This window comes from Lingula anatina, chromosome 4 (assembly GCF_051362555.1).
Source record: "Lingula anatina isolate TDL-2025a chromosome 4, LinAna3.0, whole genome shotgun sequence".
NCBI classification, from domain to species: domain Eukaryota; kingdom Metazoa; phylum Brachiopoda; class Lingulata; order Lingulida; family Lingulidae; genus Lingula; species Lingula anatina.
In genome coordinates, this window is record NC_141770.1 from 14,385,699 (window position 1) to 14,407,048 (window position 21,350).

Genomic DNA, 21,350 nt, shown 5'->3' on the forward strand with positions numbered 1-21,350 from the left:
ACATCCAGAAGAGGCCAACGACTAAGCGTGTGCCGCGTCTAAAGTGACTAAGGCCATTAATAGCGTCAGTAATTGGAATGGATACCACATTGGTGCCAAAACGCCAATGATGGTCATCTACGAAAACCTGAACCAGATCAAATAAAGGAATAATCTGGGAATCACTTGACTATCATTTGATAGGGGGCACCTTAAGAACTATTTTAGGTTGCACAGTGAAATTGCCGGTACACACAGAGCACTTTTAATAGCAGATTACTTACAGAACCAAGGGAACGAGCAGCTACCTTGGTAATCAAAATCGCAATATTTAAACCACATAGACAATATGTGGGTAGGTCATTATTCGCCGAATCAATGGCATACATGTCCTACAACAAAACTGGACCAAATTGGACAGATTTTGACCGGTGCCCAGAATGATATTCCAGATTGAACTCTAAAAACCTAACACAAGGAATGCCTTGCCACTTGAGAGCGCTGGTAGCAGACAGAAGATGTCAAGCGTAATAGCGAATGTTACTGTGACTAGACACTGACATGGGGGTTCTTTGTGAGTCGTGTAACTCTTTTACAAAAAATAATTTGGAAAATATGGAGGTCCAAATTATCTCTTTTAATTGTTGTCGTATGACATAGAACAGACAATGTGTTTTTGTTTGTTTCTCTGGCGAATTCCATTAATGAACTAATGTCACAATGATATCAAAGAGATAATTAAAAGTTATTAAAACACGATTTTAATCCTCATTTTCATTTACCAGTCAGCAAAATAGGAAAAAATTGATGAAAAATGATTTGGAAAAAAATATTCCATATTAAATGTCAAGTCTGTATATATATATATATATAAATAAAGAACCTGGATGAGCACCAAGTATGACTTTGCAAAATTTTACATTATGTTCACACCACACTTTTTTTCTTTACAAATGCTGATATTGAAATATCAATGAAAACATACTTTTGTAAGCTCAATTAATTTCCTTTTATGATTTGTTATATGATAAAAAAAAATATGCTTGTGTGACCTGTCTACACTTACAGGGTTATTAGACAGAGAGACTGAACAAAACAACTTATAAAACATGTTTAGTTTAATCCATGGGATGAATATATTGAAAACATGCTTATCACCTACCATTTCAACACTGACTGATTTGACAACAGATATTTTCTTCTTCTTTAAAACACTGAACTGTTCAATTACTCGACTAAGTCATCTGTTTCAAAAAGCTATCTCATACAATAAAACAGCAAATAAAGAGCCTTTTATATATGAAAGTAATAAAAACCAAGACAACTTACATTATATTAGATTAAGTGGCATGAAATACACTTTACTTTATCATCTCTCCGTGGCTTGGCATGCTGCCAGACTAGGAATTAAGTGCCATATATAATTCAACAGTTCATGCTTTTAACATGATGGCTTAACAATTTCTGTACGCATATTTTTAAAGCACAGCATTTTTTTTACCACAAAATCAATTGCCCTGTGGAAGGGGAGGTATTTCTAAATGAAAAAGTACATTTACTAGTCAAAAGAACATATGGTTGGATAAAATCTAATGAAACAGTAACTTAATTTTAAAAATCTCCTTTCAAAGTCAAATATTTAATGGTACAAGTACAGGGTCATTTTATATCCTTGGATGTCACTCAATATACATAACAGGTTATAAGTGTAAAGTTGATTAACTGGTTTACTTTCCTCTTTTTGTATCATGACAGGTAACTCCCCTAATCTCACCTGTAAAGATTAATGAAAGTCGCTTAAACCTGTTATTTTTCATACAAGTTAAAAAGCTGGTTTCTGATAAAGCCTCAGGGTAAAGCTAATAATAAACAGCTGATAAATTTGCATTCAGCCAACAAATTGCATTTTGTACACTGTGGTTTTTAAATTTTTTTAATATAAATTTCAAATTTCAATAACTTAGGTAGTACATAAGCAATATATAAACTGGTTACTAGGTTACTAGGTTATGAAACTAAGGGAACAAGTTCAAATTACATAAATAAGGAAAGCAGACATTTTATTCTCATTTGTCCTCTGTGTGTGTGTGTGTGTGTGTGTGTGTGTGTGTGTGCATGTGTGTGTGTGTGTGAGAGAGAGAGAGAGACAGAGGAGGAGGAGGGAGAGAGAAAGAGAATTTCTGAATTGACAAAAAGCACATTTTCTCCAATTTCAAGGATTTGCTTCTAAAAGCATAAAAATATCAAATACCTGCATTCCTGTTAAAAGGTGTTATCTTTAAAACAATTGAAGAATCAAACATTTCTGACACCATAATATTACGTTAAACTACTTTTAGCCCCAAAAATTAAACTAAATAAAATGCTTAAAATACTAGAACTTCCACATTATTGTAACTAGTAAATTATAAAAATTTGGTCTAAGCCTTGTCATATATTGCAATTATTTCAGCAGATCCTTCACTGTCATCCCTAGGATATGAAATTCATTTTACAGGGAGCCAAGGCTAAAAAAAAAAAAGAAAAATTAAAAAAAAATAAATAAACTGTTTCAACATATCATCAGAGAGTCTGGTATCTGGGGGTTAAGAATCTGTTTATTCACTTGATCAGTCTCCACATGCAGTTATACGTACCACTGAAGTGATATAGTCCGTTATCTAGGATTTTTTTTTTTAATATGACAACCTTTCAGCCAGTGTTTTCCTTGTGCCTTGACACATTCTAGTGCTGCATAAAAGGAGTTCACCCCACCCACACCCCTTCACCCCACCCACACCCCTTCACCCCAAGGGAAAAAAACACGTACTATATATAGTAATAAACCTTTCTAAAATGAAATTTGTTGAACGTGCCTGCATACTAGTACCAAACTCAGCATAACCAGGCAACAACGCAATAACTCCTGTTAACATGTACTCCTGGCTGAAAAACTCAAGTGTTGTGTCTACAATGTATACAGGTGAGCCCCAGTATAAGCCTGTGATACATGCGCCTACCTGTTGAAGTGTTCTGTTGTCGTTGGGTTTGACAGTGGAGTCTCCGGTAGCCCGTCCTTAAATACATGTAAACAAACACACTCCTTCTTTTTAAATTCTTAAGCTTTAGAAAATTGAAAACGTGAATGGCATTAAAATATTATATTATATATTGCACTGAATTGTTAACAGAGCCTTACCGCTACCCCCGTTTTCTAGGTTCTCTTGCGATCGCTTGTTAGGTTCTTTCTGGTGAAGTGCTGCTACTACACTCACACATATCGTCTGTCCCCTAAAGTAGGACTATCACGTGTTAATGCATTGAGTAAAGTACTACGTTGCATTCATTTATACATTGATTATTATATTTACATTATATCATTATATATTTCTTTTGTGTGGAAAATCATGCATTCAAGTAAGGTAAAATCTGTCAAAATTGGAAGATATATGGTAATACTTTTTGTAATGTGTCAACTTTGTACGCGCGGTTTGAATGTGAGCGATTCTTTCCTCCCTTTACAAATAACTCAAAACTCTCAGAGAACTTATGTTGCAAGATATGTCTACAGATAAAAGACTAGAGCGTGTCAAGGAAAAAGTTGCAGCAATTCCGGATTTCCCTAAAAAGGGCATTTTATTCAGGTACTCAATTTAGTGGTAACTATTCTCTCTTTATGTGATATTCAGCATTAGACTCGAGTGCAAGTACCTTTGTACTTATACTGTACACGAACAAGTTTAGCAGAATACATGTTGACGTTTATCCAATTATGGACAATGTAAGCATGGGTTTTGTTTAAGCACTAATTGATCATTATTAACAATTGAATTATTTTTAACTGAATTCAGGCATATTAGTAATTATACAATTGTTTATCCAAAACAGCCCTATTTATCCAACTGAAGTGATGACAGCTTTGTTAAATTTGTTAAAAATGCTCCTCTACTTTTGATGTATACTTATATTCATGTACTATGTAGTAGTCTATTGTATTACAATAGAATGAGAATTGTGAAGTAGTAAAATGGACATATGGTCAAAGATAAAATTTAATTACTGCAGGTGAAACAACATGCTGATGCACCATAAATCCTGATTTATTTTCCTTTTTATATTTCACAGAGACTTATTCCCAGTGTTGACTTTCCCTGATGTTTTTAAAGGATTGATCTCACTGATGTCAGAGTATGTTAAAGATGCTCACCCTGACTGTGAAGGCATTATTGGTTTGGAGTCCAGGGGATTCCTTTATGGTCCAATGATAGCACAGGAATTGAATGTTCCATTTGTGCCAGTGCGTAAGAAGGGTAAACTGCCAGGTGAACTTGTACAGGTGACTTATCAGCTGGAATATGGAACTGTAAGTGTGCCTTAATTTCACAATTGACTCTACCAAGAGCCGAGTTCCAGACTCTTCGGGAAGCTCATCTCTTTCTGGTATATCAGTGAATATAAGACATGCATAGAGCTGTGAAGAAGGGTCTGAAACAACATGCTCAGTACTACTTTATTATTCATATTCATGTGTCTGGTGATGCAGCTTGACATATAGTACAACAGTACATAGTAATATAGTACATACAGATATACCTAGTTCCATTTAAAGACATACTGTTATAATCAGTGTGTGTGTGTGTGTGTGTGTGTGTGTGTGTGTGTATGTGTGTGTGTGTGTGTGTGTGTGTACATACAGTGTACCAGAGATGGGAATTGGCCTCCTTTGGAGGGTGATTTCCTCTTTTGTTTGTATCAAGGAGAGTTTAATTGAGCTTTGTAATGTTCAAAAACACGGAAACTTGTAGGGTAGGGAGAGTTTTCCTCAACATTCTTGATTCAGCATCTACTTTTTCAATCTCATTCTAAAAATGCTTTTCAGGACACATTTGAGATGCAGAAAAACAGCCTAAAACCAGGCCAGAAGGTGGTGATAGTGGATGATCTTTTGGCAACTGGAGGTACATATTGTGATAAGATGCGATGGGCTAAAGGCATGGGAGGGGCAGAGGGAAGGAAAAACTATTACAGTACCCTCAAATTCATGTACACTCACACTGGTGTTTTTTTTTTTTTTTTTTTTTTTGGGGGGGGGGGTCTGGAGGTACTGCCCCCCCCCCCCCCCTTTTTGATTTCTGAAAATAATTACACCAATCCTCCCCTCTTGAAATTAGAATTTTGACCATCTGAATCATAGTTCTAAACCGGACCAAATGGCACCGTTCATCCCCCCTTTCAAATAATCTTGGATTAATTACCAATGTAACATGGTCACATGCGCACATCTTACCCTATCAGGAACAACAGTGTTACAGCACTCTCATGGTAATCCTACCCAGGAAACTGATGTAAGTTTAAGTTTTTTTTTTTTTTTTTTTTGTGTGTGTGTGTGTGTGTGTGTGTGTGTGTGTGTGTGTGTGTGTGTGTGAAATTGGGCCCAGTTCTGTTTTTAGTTCATAACACTTTGTTATTTTTGTTTTAGGGACTATGGCTGCTGCAGTGGAACTAGTTCAGCAGGTTGGGGGAATTGCCCAGTGTGGTTTGGTAGTCATTGAGCTTGTGGACCTCAAAGGAAGGGAGAAAATTCAAGGAACTGTGAAATCATTTTTGCAGTACTCTGGAGATTAAGGAACCATAGAGATGCACAGTTTCTGTAGTAGAAGATTTACCCATGAAAAACATTATGCTTTACTTATTTTTCTTGTATTTTTTACTCCAACAAATCAACCATTGATCCTCTTATCCTGACACTTCCCTTAGCAAAATGAAAAGTTTGCAACATAATTGCAGTTAGCAGCATATTTGCTGTCAATTTAAAGTAGGCTTGATATTTTGCAAAGAGGATTGCCATATCTCTGTAATATTCTGGAAAAAATTAAAAAGAGAAACATGATAATTGGTGGTAGGTAGTATTTGATTAAAAACAGGCTCAGACAAGATCCATGTATCATAAGTTATTTTTGGTTCCATTATTACATCATCTACATTGAAAATATGTCATTTGAAGGAAATAGAAAAAAAGCAAAAAGAGGGTGGTGCAATTATATATACATTTAATACATGTGTGATAAGTGTTAAAAACGATCCATTTTGTTTAAACGATCACTTATTAAGAGTTAAATAAATTGAATTATTAAACTTCCATTTTAGATTTCTTTTTGGTCACTTGTCAAATGAACTAGCATTTTATCAAGATGTTGGAACTAAATTTTGAAGAAATACTATATTTTTACACCTGACATACTAGCACCCTTCAAGCATATGCAAACATGTATAGCATCTTCAAGTATATATAGCACAGCACAGTACTTGTGTCTTATGAAAATATATGTATGGCATACATGTACATACAAGTAATTGCCATAATGGGTACCCCTGTACATCTTGGACATGTACATGTACATGCAGGTATATACTCTAAATGTGAGGGTACTTAATTGTAACTGCCAAATAATATATTAAATGAATCTTGGCTCAAATTTATTTTCAAAAGGATACTGAAATAATTGTGAAGTCCAAATCACTAATTTGAGAAACATGACGGCTTCAAAGGTATAATTTAGATAAATTTTGTACGTAGATTGGAACCAACTATATGTACAATCATGTAATAAAATTTTACAATAAAGGATATTTTGCAATCATAACATTTGAGTAATTCTCATGCCACCCCTCATTTTTTACTTATTGCGGTATTGATTCAATCATGACAATGGGGGGAAAATTGTGAGTTTTACAGATACTTTATTTTTTTAAGTCTTAAATTCTTCGAAGGTAGCAAAACTGTAAACCAGGACGCCTTTAGTTGGGTTAGTTCTATTCTATACAGAAAAAGCACCACAACTACTACACAAAATATATTTTTAATGATTCTAAACATGTCTCTGAAAATTTTTTCCCCATTGAAAATGTTGAGTCATTATCATTCCCATATTAAATGAACACTCTTTTTTTCTAGATCCATTTTATTCTTTTTAATATGTCTTTAAAGAAAACGTTGACAAACAAGTTCAAAGCTTTTCATTATGTATTGTTGATTATCTGTCATATGTATTTTCACAGGCAGGTCTTGGTGTTATCCTCTAAATGGCTAGATTTTTACACTAGATATTCACAGATATTTTTCTGGCTTGTACTGTGCACAATGGCGTCATCACCCAGCTGCAGGCTTCTGGAGAAAACTTTCTTAACTTTAACGTCTTTCATTATGAATTGTAATATTATATATGCAGGCCCGTAGCCAGCAATTTCAAAAGGGGGGTTCTTTTTCTGAAAAAGTGGACCTTTTTCTATAAAAACTTGATGCACCTAGATCAATTTTTACCCAGAGTGGACCTTTTCTCAGCAAAAAGGGCGGTTCTTTCAAACCCCCCGAACCCCCCCTGGCTACGGGCCTGATATGCTATCATCTATAATATTAAATTTCACGGCACCCATATGGAAAAAATGGTGCTTTATTTGGGGTCATGTCGATACTGGTCGGTCATGTCAATATGGCTGCCGCTATGGCCCTGTAACAGAAATAGGATACTTCCTCCGCTCGGCTACATAAATCTCCAAAACAGTGTTGGAATCCTTACTTATTTCAACAAAGACTGCTACATCCTGCTGTACATCAAACTTCTGTGATAAACTTTTTGGAAGTTTTAGAAGAAAACTCACTAAACATGGCACTGTCCAGACCAAAAAGGTCTGTAAAAACTGTGAAGAATCCTGACTTTCTATATGACTCTGAGCTATCACCACTAAAATCTCCCTCACAAAATAGTCAAGACACAGCAAAGGAAATGTTTCTAAACCCTGAGAAGCTGTACTTTGATCATCAAACAAGGTTCCAAGCAGGGATAGAAGAAAAGGTCATTTGCAATGCTAAATTTCACTCAAAAAGACTGCACGACTGGAAAACGACATCAAAAGAGTACTTTCAAAGGAAATATGAAAACATGGAACTCTCATCTCCACCAATTCTTCAGGAGACAGATGGAGGTTTTCACCTGAAAATGACCACAAGAGATGATGATGGAGTTGACAGTACATATGCCGTCATGAGTTTCTACGTCAGCAGGGGCATAATTGTTATAAATGGAGCTCAATGTATGAACTGGGTCTCTAATGATTTTCCACGCCTGAGACTACTTATGGAAGAAGAGGCTAAACAAACCAGAAAAAAGAGCATGACAGCAGATGCAGATAACCCCTGTATTCCCACCTGTAGTATTCCTTTTGAAACACCGGTGAGAAGCGATGAAACTACGACCTCTGAGACTGAGCTTTCATTTCATACCAAATCTGAAACTGACCAGCTTCTTCAAGACCTGGATGACTTTGATGACATTAAGTACAATGAAATAGAAAATGTCACCCTGGTTACAAACAGTCCCCATTTGGCAGTAAGGAAAATAAATGAAAATAGCCAGCAAAGGGAAGAAATAAAACGGTTGAATCTACTGCTTGCAAAACTACAAGAAGAAAGGGAGGCTGAAACATTAAAATTGCAAAAGGAAAATGAGACACTCCACAAACAAATCCATGAAATGCAGAGCAAACTGGATACAGTAACTGAAGAAAGGGACATCTTCCGCGCTAGAATTGAAAGCATGGAGACTGAAGTCGAGAATGAAACACGGAAAAAGAGTGAAATAGAAAACCTACAGACTGCTATAGATAACAGGGGAATGGTTCCCATACAGACCTCCAACAGATTTGCCCCCCTCCAACACCAGCAAATGACCTGGAGCTCAATTGCACGTGGAAACCGTCAGCAGCCACAGCAGCCACAAGCCCCTGAACAAGCCCCTGGACCAACCCCACCACAAGGAGCACCCAGCAATGTAAGGACACACTCAAAAATGTTAATTATAGGAGACTCAATGATGCGCAATGTAAGCAACAAAATTCAGGCAGAAAATACTCAGATCCATGCCACAACATATCTCCACTCAGGTGCTACCTTAGAAAAAATTACAAACAGAGTATCTAAATACAAAAAAACCAACGAAATACCCGATCATGTTGTCCTCCATGCAGGAACAAACAATATTGAATTGGACAATATTCAATACATGGTAAACCAAACTTCAAACCTTATACAGGTAACAAAAGAAAAGTATCCTCAATCTCAAATTATTGTCTCTGGAATGTTCCAGAGGGATGACAAGCCCCACCTAAACGGAAAAATCTCTATCATCAACAACATTACCAAAAGCAAATGTGAGGAGGAAGGCATACTATTCATTAACAATACTACCTGGCCACGAACCAGGATTACAAACTATGGTGGCCTTCATCTATCTCGACATGGAGAAACACAATATGTAAAGCATCTGATTACCTCACTGCGTACCCAAGGAAAACACCAAAATTTTCACACAGCTCAGCAGAGGAGAATTCCATAGCCCCATGTATGTCTCATAAATCTCATGAAAAACAGTTATCTAGAGCGCCCAAGGATAGAGACTCTCACGAAGAAACAAACTCACCTTTCGAAGAAATAATCAAAATAAGGAAGAAACACTCCCAAAATTTTCTCATATGTCATATAAACATAAATAGCCTACAACACAAATTCTGGGACCTCAGAGACATATTACAAAGAAATGTGATTGACTGTCTAATAGTCAGTGAAACAAAACTTGATTCATCCTTCCCAGACTCTCAGTTTAAAGTGGAAAACTATAACATGTTCAGAAAGGACAGAAATGCAAATGGAGGTGGACTAATGGTTTATGTACGGTCATCCATTCCAACTCAAAGAGCAACAAATCTAGAATCGAACACTGTGGAACTTATACCTTTAACTGTAAACCTGAAAAATAGCAAATGGTGCTTCCTTGCCACTTATAGACCTCCAAACTCAAATGTTGACTTTTTTCTCCAAATTCTGGGAAAAACTATTGACATGGCTTTATGCAAATATGAAAACATTGAAGTTATTGGTGACCTTAACTGTAATTTAAACACTGAATGTGGAAATGGGAGATTGCTAAAAGAGTTTTGTGACATATATGACTTACAAAATATCATCAAGGTACCCACTTGTTACAAGTCAGCAAATCCAACTTTGATAGATGTTATCCTCAGTAATCAGCCAAACAAACATCTAAAATCAGGAGCCTTCGACTGTGGCCTTAGTGATTTCCACCATATGATATATTCAGTTTTCCGGTCTCATGCACCGAAAGAGCAAGTACGAACTATTAAATATAGAAGCTATAAAAACTTTGATGCCAGTCATTTCCAAAGAGATCTTGAAAATGCTCCTTTTGAGCTGGGCGAAATCTTTGATGACGCTGAGGATGCTTTCAACACTTTCAACAACCTCTTTAGTGACATAGTAGATAAACACTTGCCAATGAAAACCAGAAGGATCAAAGGAAGAAATGCTCCCTTTATGAACAGTGAATACAGAAAGTGTGTCAGTAGAAAACAACAGCTAAGAAATAGGTTTTATAAAAGTAGAACATCACAAAATTGGGAGGACTTCAGACAAATGCGAAACAAATGTGCAAAACTCCGGAGGAACAGTATTAAAAACTATTTTATGGAGAGATGTACAGGAGGTGCAAAAAACCCAAATTTCTGGAAAACAATTAAACCGTTTGTGAGCAAAAAATCAAACTCTGGCTGCAATGACATTGTTCTCATAGAAAATGACACAGTAGTAAATTCACGGACAGAGATTGCCAGCATATTCAATAATCACTTTACTAATGTAGCCTCCCACATTGGGAGAAACAGCTCCTCGGATCCAGTGGAAATCAGCCATTATGAGAATCACTCCAGTATTCGCTACATAAAAGAAAATCAGGCTGAAGAAAAAGATTTTCATTTCATGCCCGTGTCGGAAAAAAATGTCTACAATCGATTGACTAAAATTGATACAAAGAAAAGCACAGGACACGACAACATTTCTCCAAAAATTGTGAAAATAGCAGCTGCCTCAATTGCGGGTCCCCTTACCAAATGTATCAATAGAGGCATGACAGAAAACTGCTTCTTTTCTGACCTGAAAAAGGCTGATGTTACACCCATCCATAAGAAAAAGGACACTTCTGACAAGGAAAATTATAGGCCAGTAAGTGTGCTCCCAGTATTTTCAAAAATATATGAAGGGATTATGGCAGAACAACTGAACTCTTTTTTCTCAGACATTTTTTCTCCGTATCTTTCGGCATTCAGGCATGGACATAGCTGCCAGACACTCTTGATCAAGATGGTAGAGGACTGGAAACAAAGTTTAGACAAAAACAAATATGTTGGCGCAGTTCTAATGGACCTATCGAAGGCATTTGACAGTATACCACACACTTTACTACTTGCCAAATTAGAGGCATATGGTCTCGACAAAAATGCCTTAGACTTAATGCACAGCTACTTGAGTAAAAGAAAACAGCGAGTGAAAGTCGGCGATACTCTGAGCTGTTGGGAAAATCTACATAAAGGTGTTCCTCAAGGTTCCATCATTGGTCCCCTGCTGTTCAACATTTTCATAAATGACATCTTTCATTCTATTGAAAATTGTAACCTCTACAACTACGCAGATGATAACACCTTAAGTGCTGCACACCCAGACTTTGATACCTTAAAAAGGGAGCTCGAATATGATGCACAAAATGCTATAAACTGGTTCTCTTTAAACGAGATGGAAGCTAACCCTGAAAAATTCCAAGCTATTTTTATTGGCAAAACAGGAGTCAACCATAGTGATGAGCAATTATCTTTCAATGGAAAATTAGTGAAACCAGAACCTTGGGTCAAGCTCCTTGGGGTTTACTTTGACTCAAGACTGACTTTCAACAAACACATTTCAGAATTATGTTCAAAAACAGCATGTCAATTAAACACACTGAAAAGGCTTTCAGCTCATCTAGATGTCCCAAGTCGGCTTGCCATTTTCAGGCACTTTACATTATCAAACTTTAATTATTGTCCGTTAGTATGGCACTTTTGTGGTGAGGGAAATATGAAAAAATTAGAAAAGATACAGGAAAGGGATCTAAGATTTGTCTACGACAACCACACAAGCAGTTACGACGAGCTTTTAAATATGTCAAGCCTCAGCACTCTGCACTTGAACAGGCTACGTATGCTTGCACTTGAGGTTTACAAAGCTATACATGGACTTGCACCTTCCTACATCTCCGACCTTTTCCAAGAAAGAACAACAAGTTACAACCTTAGAGGAGAAAAGACTCTAAATATTCCCAGATTTAACACAGTGACATACGGCAAAAAATCCTTATCATATCTTGGGCCAAAAATATGGAATGATCTCTCAAATGACTTAAAGCAAAGCATCAATTCAAATGAGTTTAAATCACTTTTAAGGCTTTGGGAAGGACCCAAATGCAGATGTAGCCTGTGTAACCTATATGCTTTTAGTGAAAATGTGTAATAATACGTCATGTTTACATTGTTTATATAACTGTATCATTGAGCATTGTATGTAAAATTGTCTGTTTTTCACAGTTGATTTAGGTATAGCATTCAGCACATTTCCCATAAAAAAAAAAAAAACTTTTTTCTCTTTTTTCTAAATTGTTATCTTAATAGATTTCGTGTTTTTTTTTTTTTTTTTTTTTTTTACTAGACTTCATGTGTAATATTGCATTATTGTAGATATGTTTTTGTCCTTATACAGTCGGAGAATAGCTGTAAAGCTAATGTTTCCATTCAATTTGTAACCGACATGAAATAAAATTTATTGTATTGTATTGTATTGTATTGTATACTCCCCCGCACCGTTACTCCCCCGCACCAATAATCCCCCTTAGTAAATTTTTGTGTTTTATGCGCATCGATACGACACCACACCGATAGATCCCCGCATCGATACATCCCCAGTAAAATTGCCGATGTAGGTGCACCGTTACTCCCCCACACAGATACTCCCCCACATCATTGCTTCCCCGCATCGATACTGCGGGGGAGTTTCGGTGCGGGGGAGTATTGGTGTGGGGGTGTACCGGTGCGGGGACGTATAGGGATGTACATGTACATGTATATTTCATCCGGAATGGGCCCCGTGTTTGGTTAATTTGTATTTCTCTTGTTGACCATAATCTGAAACGTGTAGGACGTTATATCCTTGCCTGATCACTTGGTGCCGATGTTTGAAATTGAAGACAAGTTTTCTGGGGGTACATGTAGACTTATGTGAAGGGAACTTTTTGGTGCCATTGGCAAAATAATAATAACTATTATTTTATAAGATAATAAAATTATAATATAATAAATATTTATTAATTTAATTTATTTATTTAATGCTTTCAATAAACTCACTTTCCCCGTGATATGGAATGCACAACAACAGCTCCCACGTCTCATGTTATGGCCTATTGAGAACAAATTTGCAGACAACAAAGGTTCATTACACTGTATTTGGCAAACGTTTTACTTCAAACAAAATGTTTTATTCCTTCAAGTTTCGTAACAAGCACGAGCTAAGTTTCCTATATCATTCTGTAGGTCATGTGGCCATTTCCATAAATGGAATACATTGATTAAGCGCACTTGGAGGCGATGCACAAAGTGCCAGTATTTCAATTGAATCTGGCGAATGAAACAGTTTTGATGTATTTTTTTTTTCACATAAAACAAATCTGCATTCATTTCACTAGAAAACGTAAAGTTAAGGATGAGTTTCATATCAGTGAACATTTTAAGTTACATGTATATGCCCATTATGCAATTGTTTACCTTTATACCATCGTATCATTACATTATGCATTCATTTTCAATATGTAGGTCCACTTAACTTTTTATCGTTCTATTAAAAGTCAGCGAGCGGAAGAATCGTTTGCCCAAGTGGTACTTTATTAACAACAATGAAGCAAAAATAATAATTATAATGATTACTAGATGTAATTTTTTCACACAAAAAAACATGAACGAACAAAATTTTAAACCTTCAGTACCGTCGCTGGCATATATCCAATCGATCCAGTTTATTTTTCACTAAAGTAGAAAATCTACGACTTATCAGAAAGCAAGCATTAGGCCTATGTCTAACGTAGCGAAAAATGTCTAGAACGTTTATTTTAAATAACTTAATAAATAGCTTGCGGTAACGCTGGGTTTGAAAAAATATAAAAAATTCCTTTTTGACATTAATAGGTCATCAATTTCATATGTTTGATGTTTCTGTAATATTTTGGCTTTTTTAATTAAAAAATAAAATTGAAATAGAATCTTCACTTCAGTGTCATCTATGATATGCTAGACGATATGGTGACAGGGCACAGATAAAAGTTGTACATGAAGCACGGCAAAACTGCATTCTCTTAGAAAGTAATTTGCAAAACCCTTGTTACTAGGCATTGTGAAAGAAATCAAATAAAAACATGCATCTCATAATAGCCCTTTTGCGCAGTTTAATTTTCGTTAATTGTAATAAATATTATCCAAAAGGGTTTTTATAGAGCTTTCGTAACAAACAAACAAAAAAAAAAAAAAAAAAAAAAAAAAAAAAAAAAAAAAAAAAAAAAAAAAACTGAAACCTTCGTTACAGAAATTTCCCCAATGGGGCTGACATGTACAAGCAAGGCATGATTGCAATAGTTTTTAAAAATGTCCATGATGTATACAAAAATATAGGTATATTGCTTTCTGTTACCCGATTTTAGAAAAAAATTAATTCGCCTACATTTACTTCAATTTTCACTTTTCTGTTTGCTTCAAATGGGCCTATAGGCCCTATGTTGAGAGTGTGTAGTGCTGCTGTTTTTTTTATTTTACGCCGTGATGTCGCTTTTTGAATGATAAAAAGAATTACAGTGGAGAAAAGTTTGAATTATTACGTCGCAAAAGTAAATTAATAAACTAGTCCTTTATATGACAGGGTATTTTTACCTCCGCCAAGGAGGTTATGTTTTCACCCCTGTTTGTTTGTTTGTTGTTTATTTGTCTGTCTGTCTGTCATCAACATATGTCTCAAAAAGTAGGCCTACATATGGACCGGTTTTGATGAAATTTTCAGGAACTGTCAGAAGTGGGCCAAGGAACAGATGATTAGTGTTGGTGGTGATCCGGATCAATAATCAATCAGTAATCTAAAAACTAAGTTATGGGCCGATTTTGATGAAAATTTTAGGAATTGTCAGAAGTGGGCCAAGGAACGGATGATTAGGCCTATAGATAGTTTTTGGTGGTGATCCGGATCAATAATCAATCAGTAATCACAAATATCCAAAATTTAGGGGTGAAACGGAATTGAATGGATCGAGACTTTGCTGCCTTGGCGGAGGTCTGCGCTCTCTGAGTGCTTCTCTAGTTTGTCTGTCTGTCTGTCTGTCTGCCATCAACATAACTCAAAAAGGTATGGATGAATTTCGATGAAATTTTCAGGGTAGGTCAGAAATGGGTTAACTTAGAAGTGATTAGTTTTTGGTGGTGATCTGGATCAATAATCAATCAATAATCAATAATAAAAATTGCTGCCTTGGTGGAGGTCTGCGCTCTCAGAGTGCTTTTATTTCTAGTTTTGTAGGTGCTAATGTTGGTTGTTGTTGGTTGGGCTTGTTTGACTGAAAAACTGCATTGAACAACTGTTCGACGGCATGATATTCCGATGTGGGCTTAAAACCATATATTGTTGTTTATCAGCAGGATTTCTCTATTTTGGGTAGACGTGACTAGGCTGGGTGGAACGTGATTGCGTTAGTTGGACTCGTTGTCGTAAAAGTCTCAAGTATCTTTTTACGGCAGTTTAACGCTAGAGCTGGTAGCCATTTTGGTTTTGTAATCTTGAAGGTGCCTAAACGGGGCACTGTAAATCCTTACAAAGATGTATCGCGCCATTCGGCAGCTCGCGGGATTTAATCCCGCTGCTGTCCAGCTAACTCAGAATGTGGGAAATATGCAAAGCGCGTTGCCAGGGGTGAATTTTAAACCAGACGTGGTATTTTCCTCGGAACCCAAACATGTACCCCTTTCATCGACGCAACGTCTCCAGGAAAGACAACCTCTAGCTTATACTGCAGGTATGAACTTATATTTTAATGAAATACACACTTTTACCGGTATGATTAAATCGTCATGAACTTTCAATCTAAAAAGTGGACGAGTTTACGCGTAATGTACGATTTTGTAAACAGGCCAGCATTTATGCAGTATCTCCCCCCTCCCATCCCATCATACTCTTTGATTTTCACTTTCTTTTCCTAATTGGTTTGTGTGGTGACTTTAAAAAATCTCCCCACTATCCAAATAGATTAATGTGTTATGCAATTTGTTAAATTCATTACTCTGTAATATTTAAGATGCATTTAAAGTCAAATATATGCCTCCCCCACCAAATAAAAATAAATAAATAAATTAAAAAAAAAACATGTATTTTGCCACCATTTAGTTTTACCGAGTATAACTTAGAGAGATACCAAAAGAACACAGTTCCATATGCCCTAGAAAGCTATTATTGGCTGAACCAGAGAATGATTTGGTTATGACTTGGGACTTAAATTGATTCATATAAGAAGTTAGTAGAAGTAGTTTATGTTGTTAAGTGGGAATCTACAGTTGCTTCCCGTTTTGAAGGAAATAATTATTTTTGCCTCATAAGATTGAAATAACTTTTCTTCTTGCTCAGAAAATTTTGTTTAATTCCAGAATGTTATTGAGGTAGGAGCACAAAGGCATCCTATGATAAATAGTTGTTAACTATTAAATATGTTCACAAATTTTTGATTTATCAATATTTCAATCAAACGTCTTATAAATTTACATTTATGCTTTCCATACATACAGTATGTTCAGTGAAGCATTGAATTTAAGCTGACATTTTATTGGAAACCACCTTTTTTTTAATTACAACGGGTCACAAACTTGAAAGATCAAATAGAGAGTTTCTGATGCCAGTGGGATTTGATGGCTGGATTGATATGTCATAGGTTTTTGCACATCTGTGACTTTCACAGCATTCATATCAGGGCTCGATAACTTGAAAGCTTCGCAAATTGTGATGGCACGAAAACATTACTATATGTTGCTCTTGCCTAACTGAAATGCATCACAATTTGCAACCGAGTGCTTATAGCTATATCACCACTTGTTTAGAGGCTATTATTTGCAACGAGTTAATTATGATATTCCTATTAATTAAATTAATCTCTTTATTGGTACTTAAATAAAATAAATTTACATGTTATTGCACTATGACATTTTCACTTCATGTGGCTATAAAATTTTCATAGAGATCGAGGCTACAATTTAACTTCAGGACACACAAGTATTGCATTGCTTTTGCTAATGCTTTCAATCAATTGCCATGGTCATGTGCTGTCGCAATTTGTGAGAGTTTTGAGTTTTAGAGCCCAGTTTGTCTTATCCATGTGGCTGAATACACAAGCTCTTATCACGAGCTCTTATCCATTCAGTGCACCTAGATGTATTAAGAATATTATTCAAGGTAATGCGTGCTCATGTAAATGTCCTATATATTTTTTTACAATAATTCCTAGTGCGTGTAATAAGGGTAACTGTCTCTTATTTGGTAAGTGAGTCATGAGTTTTGGTTTGTTATTATATATATATATATATATATATATATATTTATAATTTAATGAAAAAGAATTTGATGACAGCATCTGTTTTAAGTGTTTATTTATTTTTTCTTTTTGTAGCTCCAGCGCTGTCTCAAGTTAGGTTTATGCATGGAAGTCGGACCCTTCAGTCAGAGAATGCCCTTACTGGTGAGTTTCCTTAGTTCAAGTCATTCTGATATCATTCATTCACTTTTCTGTAGAATTTGGTTGATAAATCATTGTGTGATACTATTTTTATTATTATTATTTTTCAGTCAAAACTGAATGATATACAACTGTTTAAAGTCAATTTAATATTGTCTATAATTTCAGGAACCTTGCACGCACACACATACACACACACACACACACTAAATAGATAAGATTTAGTGCAAGACCTTATTATATTCTCCACTGTGTTCTTGTATGCTAAATTAATGGCTAATTTTTTTTTCCAGAATCGAAACCTCAGGTAAAACTTGTACATGGGATTCCACCTCCTTCCTTTACAGACGCTAAAACAAACACCCAGTCTACTGAGAATTCAAGGAATTTTACTTATGCTATCACTGGGGGTAAGTTACACAGATTAAATGCATGATCTTATTGGTAAGTTTTGTGTCTAAGATTCAAATTTTAGTTCAAACGTAGTTGCAAGTTGTAGTTTTGAGCCCATTCAGCAAATAAAATAGTTACTACTTATAGTGATATGTGTTTGCACTAGTGCGCCTGATTTGGTCTTAAAGTGCAATTTGAGACCAAAATTGGACTGACGCGGGAAGGTGGTTGGTATTGGTTAAGTGTACTCTGAAGTGCCAAATAATAGTGCCTACCGGAATAATTGTGCCCTCCCCCCAGAAAAATTTCCAATATTTAATAATAGTGCCTAGTGGAATAATTGTGCTCTGCAGAGCCGCGACAGAGACTACTCTTATTTATGCTGAAAAACAAGTTCAAGTGTAGTGCTTGCATCAGATCATTAATAAAAATTAACTTGTCCTATGAAACGGTCATTAACATTTCCGAAACGTTCAACAGTATTTCCAACCAGCACAATGACTGCCAAATAATTGTGCCATGATGATAATGTGGGGAAAATTATTTATCGTGCCAGGGAAAATAAGATCGTGCAGGGTGAAAAATTTCCAGAAAAAAAAAATCGTGCTGGCACTATTATTCGGCACTTCATAGTACATTTCCTACCAATTTATACTACTTATCCTTTTACTTCCAGCTGTTATTGGCACTGGACTTGCTTTGGGAGCCAAAGCAGGGGTGCAAGGTATTGTAGGTTTCATGTCTATCACTAAAGATATGTTGGCCTTGGCCAAGCTTGAGATGAAGCTGGACAAAATTCCTGAGGGAAAAGCAGTCACGGTGAAATGGCGTGGTAAACCAGTTTTTGTCCGTCATCGCACCCAAGAAGAGGTGAACAGGGAACGCTCTGTGGATGTTAAAAAGCTAAGGGACCCACAGACAGATGAAGATAGAACGGTCAAACCCGAGTGGCTGGTAGTTGTAGGAGTGTGTACCCACTTGGGTGAGTGATGACCTAGAGTTGGAAAGAGTCAGTTATTGATCAAATGTTTCAAAATCTGAATAACATTGGCTTTTAAGTATTATTTATTTAAAATGTTTTATTTGGGTATTTACTTGAGATATATTTAAGGGGAGGGGGTGATACATTAGTTGGACTAAGTCAATAGAATCAATTCAGAAAAATATTGAAATAGCATGAAGCTGTATTATTAGTAACGCCAGCGTAGTCGCGGCCTGTCTCATACGGCGTGGGACACAAGTCACCTTTACGGCTTCTCCTCTTCCTCCTAGACTGCAATGACCTGTGTCCCTATCTCTTGGATTTAGGTCACATATAATCTCCACTTGAACCCCCTGGTTTTTTGTCGGTGCATTTGCCTGGGCATGAAACTCATTGAAACACACCCTTGTCAAAATTTTGAAAATTAAATGCTAAATATCTCCCAAACCGAAGGAATTATGGGAAAATTACTATAGAAGTCTGACCAGAAGTCATGTGAAGATTCCAAATATGCCCTTGGGTTTGACCTTTGACCTTTATTTCAAGGTCAAACAGGCCAAAATTTTCTAAAAATGGGAATTTTTTGCAAAATATTTGTTTGTGCCGATTTTCAGAAACTACACAGACCTAACCTATAATATTATTGGCAGGTGTTACATTTTTCATCTCCATGAGTTCGGGGTCAATAGGTGCATTTTCATTAGATGCCGAAACTGAAAACTCTCTCAAATTTTGAAACCATTAATTTTTTTTTGCACTTGATAGTTCATGTCAAGCCCAACACTGGAGGTGGTGTCTGTTTTTTTGTTTTCCTACGGTTTACGAGTTACGCTGTATCAAAAAGTACATAGTGGTAGTGAAAATAAAATGTGCAATATGGTAATATGCATGAAATTTCAAACATCTGGAAAAGATAACATAAAGCTTATTGAGGCAGATAACTTTTGGTCAGAAATGACATTATTTCATGAAATTCGTACATCCGGAATTTCTGAGGCTCTTCCATTTCATGAATTTCTAGTTAATATTGAACTTGAATAGGAACTGGCAATCTAACTATGACCTTCAAATTGACCTTTGAACTTCTTTTTATCATGAACTGTACTTGGCAACTTTTCTATCCCTTATATCTCAAAAACTGGCAGAGACACACCCATAGTTACTATCAAACTTAATTATGAAGTCATATACTGACAATCTTACTGTGACCTTGATTTTGATCTTTGACCTACTTTTCATCATGAACTGAACTTTGCAAATTTTTTATCTTTTATATTTTGCAAACTAGTTACATTTGAACTTGAATAGGAAGTCACATGTTGGCAATCTTACAGTTACCTTGAAATTGACCTTTGACCTACTTTTTCACTATGAATTGCACTTTGCATATTTTCTGGACCTCACATTTTCAAAACTGGCGGAGATAAACCCAGTGTTGCCCCTTGTTATTTTTTTTTTATTACAAAATGTACTCCTTTATCTTTAGGATGTGTCCCTATTGCCTTTGCTGGTGAATACAACGGCTACTACTGTCCATGCCATGGCTCTCACTATGATGCTTCGGGAAGAATAAGGAAGGGGCCGGCTCCATTAAATTTAGAGGTTCCTCAAGTGGAGTTCACTGATGATGGACGTCTCATTGTTGGATAATGAATATCTATTTTAAATTAATTTTTGTTTGAATTCTAAGGTTTCACAGAGAGCATTAAGTCTAGATTAAAGGGTTATTGGTACTGCCACCCTGTTAACCTTGCAGTAGTTGCTCATTAGTCTTTTTCATAAAGTTCTGTGTGAAATTGTGTAAGTGGAATAGTGTATATCTATATTACAAAGAAGAACTTGAAACGGATGAAAACCATTTCTTCACCTTTGAACAGAGATCTAACAACAAACCAAAAGATAAAAAAAGACTTAATAGTGTTAATTGGTGTGTTTTACTCCTTTCTGTTGTTATAATTATATCCCATGGCAATGTGACACCTGGAGAAAAAATTTGGAATTTGTCAGTGCACTCATTTTGTTCCATCTGCAGTAATATACAAGAGCACTATTAAATCATGAAATGGTGAATTTTGTGTTTGTTCCTTCATGTGCATACTAGTGTGTGTTCCAGTATTATCCAGTTTATTGTTGACATCAAACTATTTTCCCTCTCACCTCACCTCCCCCCCCCCCTCATTTTTTTAAAAGTCCAGACCAGCATTCAATTGAAATGAACAATCTAGACTAGTTTTGACCCAACATAGACCGAACAGCATTGCTGAATTACAAATTTTGGAATCACTTCATGTTGAATAACAAATGAAAAAGGGAGGGAGGATGTCAGAAGACACCAA

General features: G+C 36.0%; 4 protein-coding genes across 9 annotated transcripts in view; 3 read left to right on the forward strand and 1 right to left on the reverse strand.

The window, feature by feature from the left end:
- Positions 1-3,286, reverse strand: part of LOC106161055 (CD109 antigen) — a 56,718-nt gene extending 53,432 nt beyond the window's left edge. For 2 of the 4 annotated variants that reach the window (XM_087010548.1, XM_087010550.1), the window contains exon 1: positions 3,158-3,286. The gene's annotated coding sequence lies outside the window, so the exon portion shown is untranslated. The remainder of the gene's footprint in view (positions 1-3,157) is intronic. The other 2 variants (XM_087010549.1, XM_087010546.1) reach the window with 1 other exon arrangement.
- Positions 3,287-3,437: 151 nt separating this feature from the next.
- On the forward strand, positions 3,438-6,602 carry LOC106156397 (adenine phosphoribosyltransferase). Of its 3 annotated transcripts, none has more exons than XM_013531623.2 (4): positions 3,438-3,602; positions 4,084-4,321; positions 4,838-4,916; positions 5,438-6,602. In XM_013531623.2, exons 1-4 carry the CDS (start codon positions 3,508-3,510, stop codon positions 5,581-5,583), a joined length of 558 nt encoding a protein of 185 aa, XP_013387077.2. In that variant the 5' UTR covers positions 3,438-3,507; the 3' UTR covers positions 5,584-6,602. The 3 variants fall into 3 exon arrangements, with proteins under 3 accessions (XP_013387077.2, XP_086866677.1, XP_013387080.1); XM_087010551.1 differs by having other exon boundaries at positions 3,448-3,602; positions 4,201-4,321; XM_013531626.2 differs by lacking the exon at positions 3,438-3,602 and adding an exon at positions 3,681-3,739.
- Positions 6,603-7,451: 849 nt separating this feature from the next.
- On the forward strand, positions 7,452-9,356 carry LOC147762340 (uncharacterized). The gene has a single exon (XM_087010909.1). It carries the CDS (start codon positions 7,623-7,625, stop codon positions 9,348-9,350), a length of 1,728 nt encoding a protein of 575 aa, XP_086867035.1. The 5' UTR covers positions 7,452-7,622; the 3' UTR covers positions 9,351-9,356.
- Positions 9,357-15,652: 6,296 nt separating this feature from the next.
- Positions 15,653-21,084, forward strand: LOC106156399 (uncharacterized). Its single transcript, XM_087010910.1, has 5 exons — positions 15,653-15,935; positions 17,574-17,642; positions 17,933-18,049; positions 18,709-19,014; positions 20,501-21,084. The coding sequence occupies exons 1-5, from the start codon at positions 15,740-15,742 to the stop codon at positions 20,662-20,664; spliced, it is 852 nt and encodes a 283-aa protein (XP_086867036.1). The 5' UTR covers positions 15,653-15,739; the 3' UTR covers positions 20,665-21,084.
- The last annotated feature ends 266 nt before the right edge of the window (positions 21,085-21,350 follow it).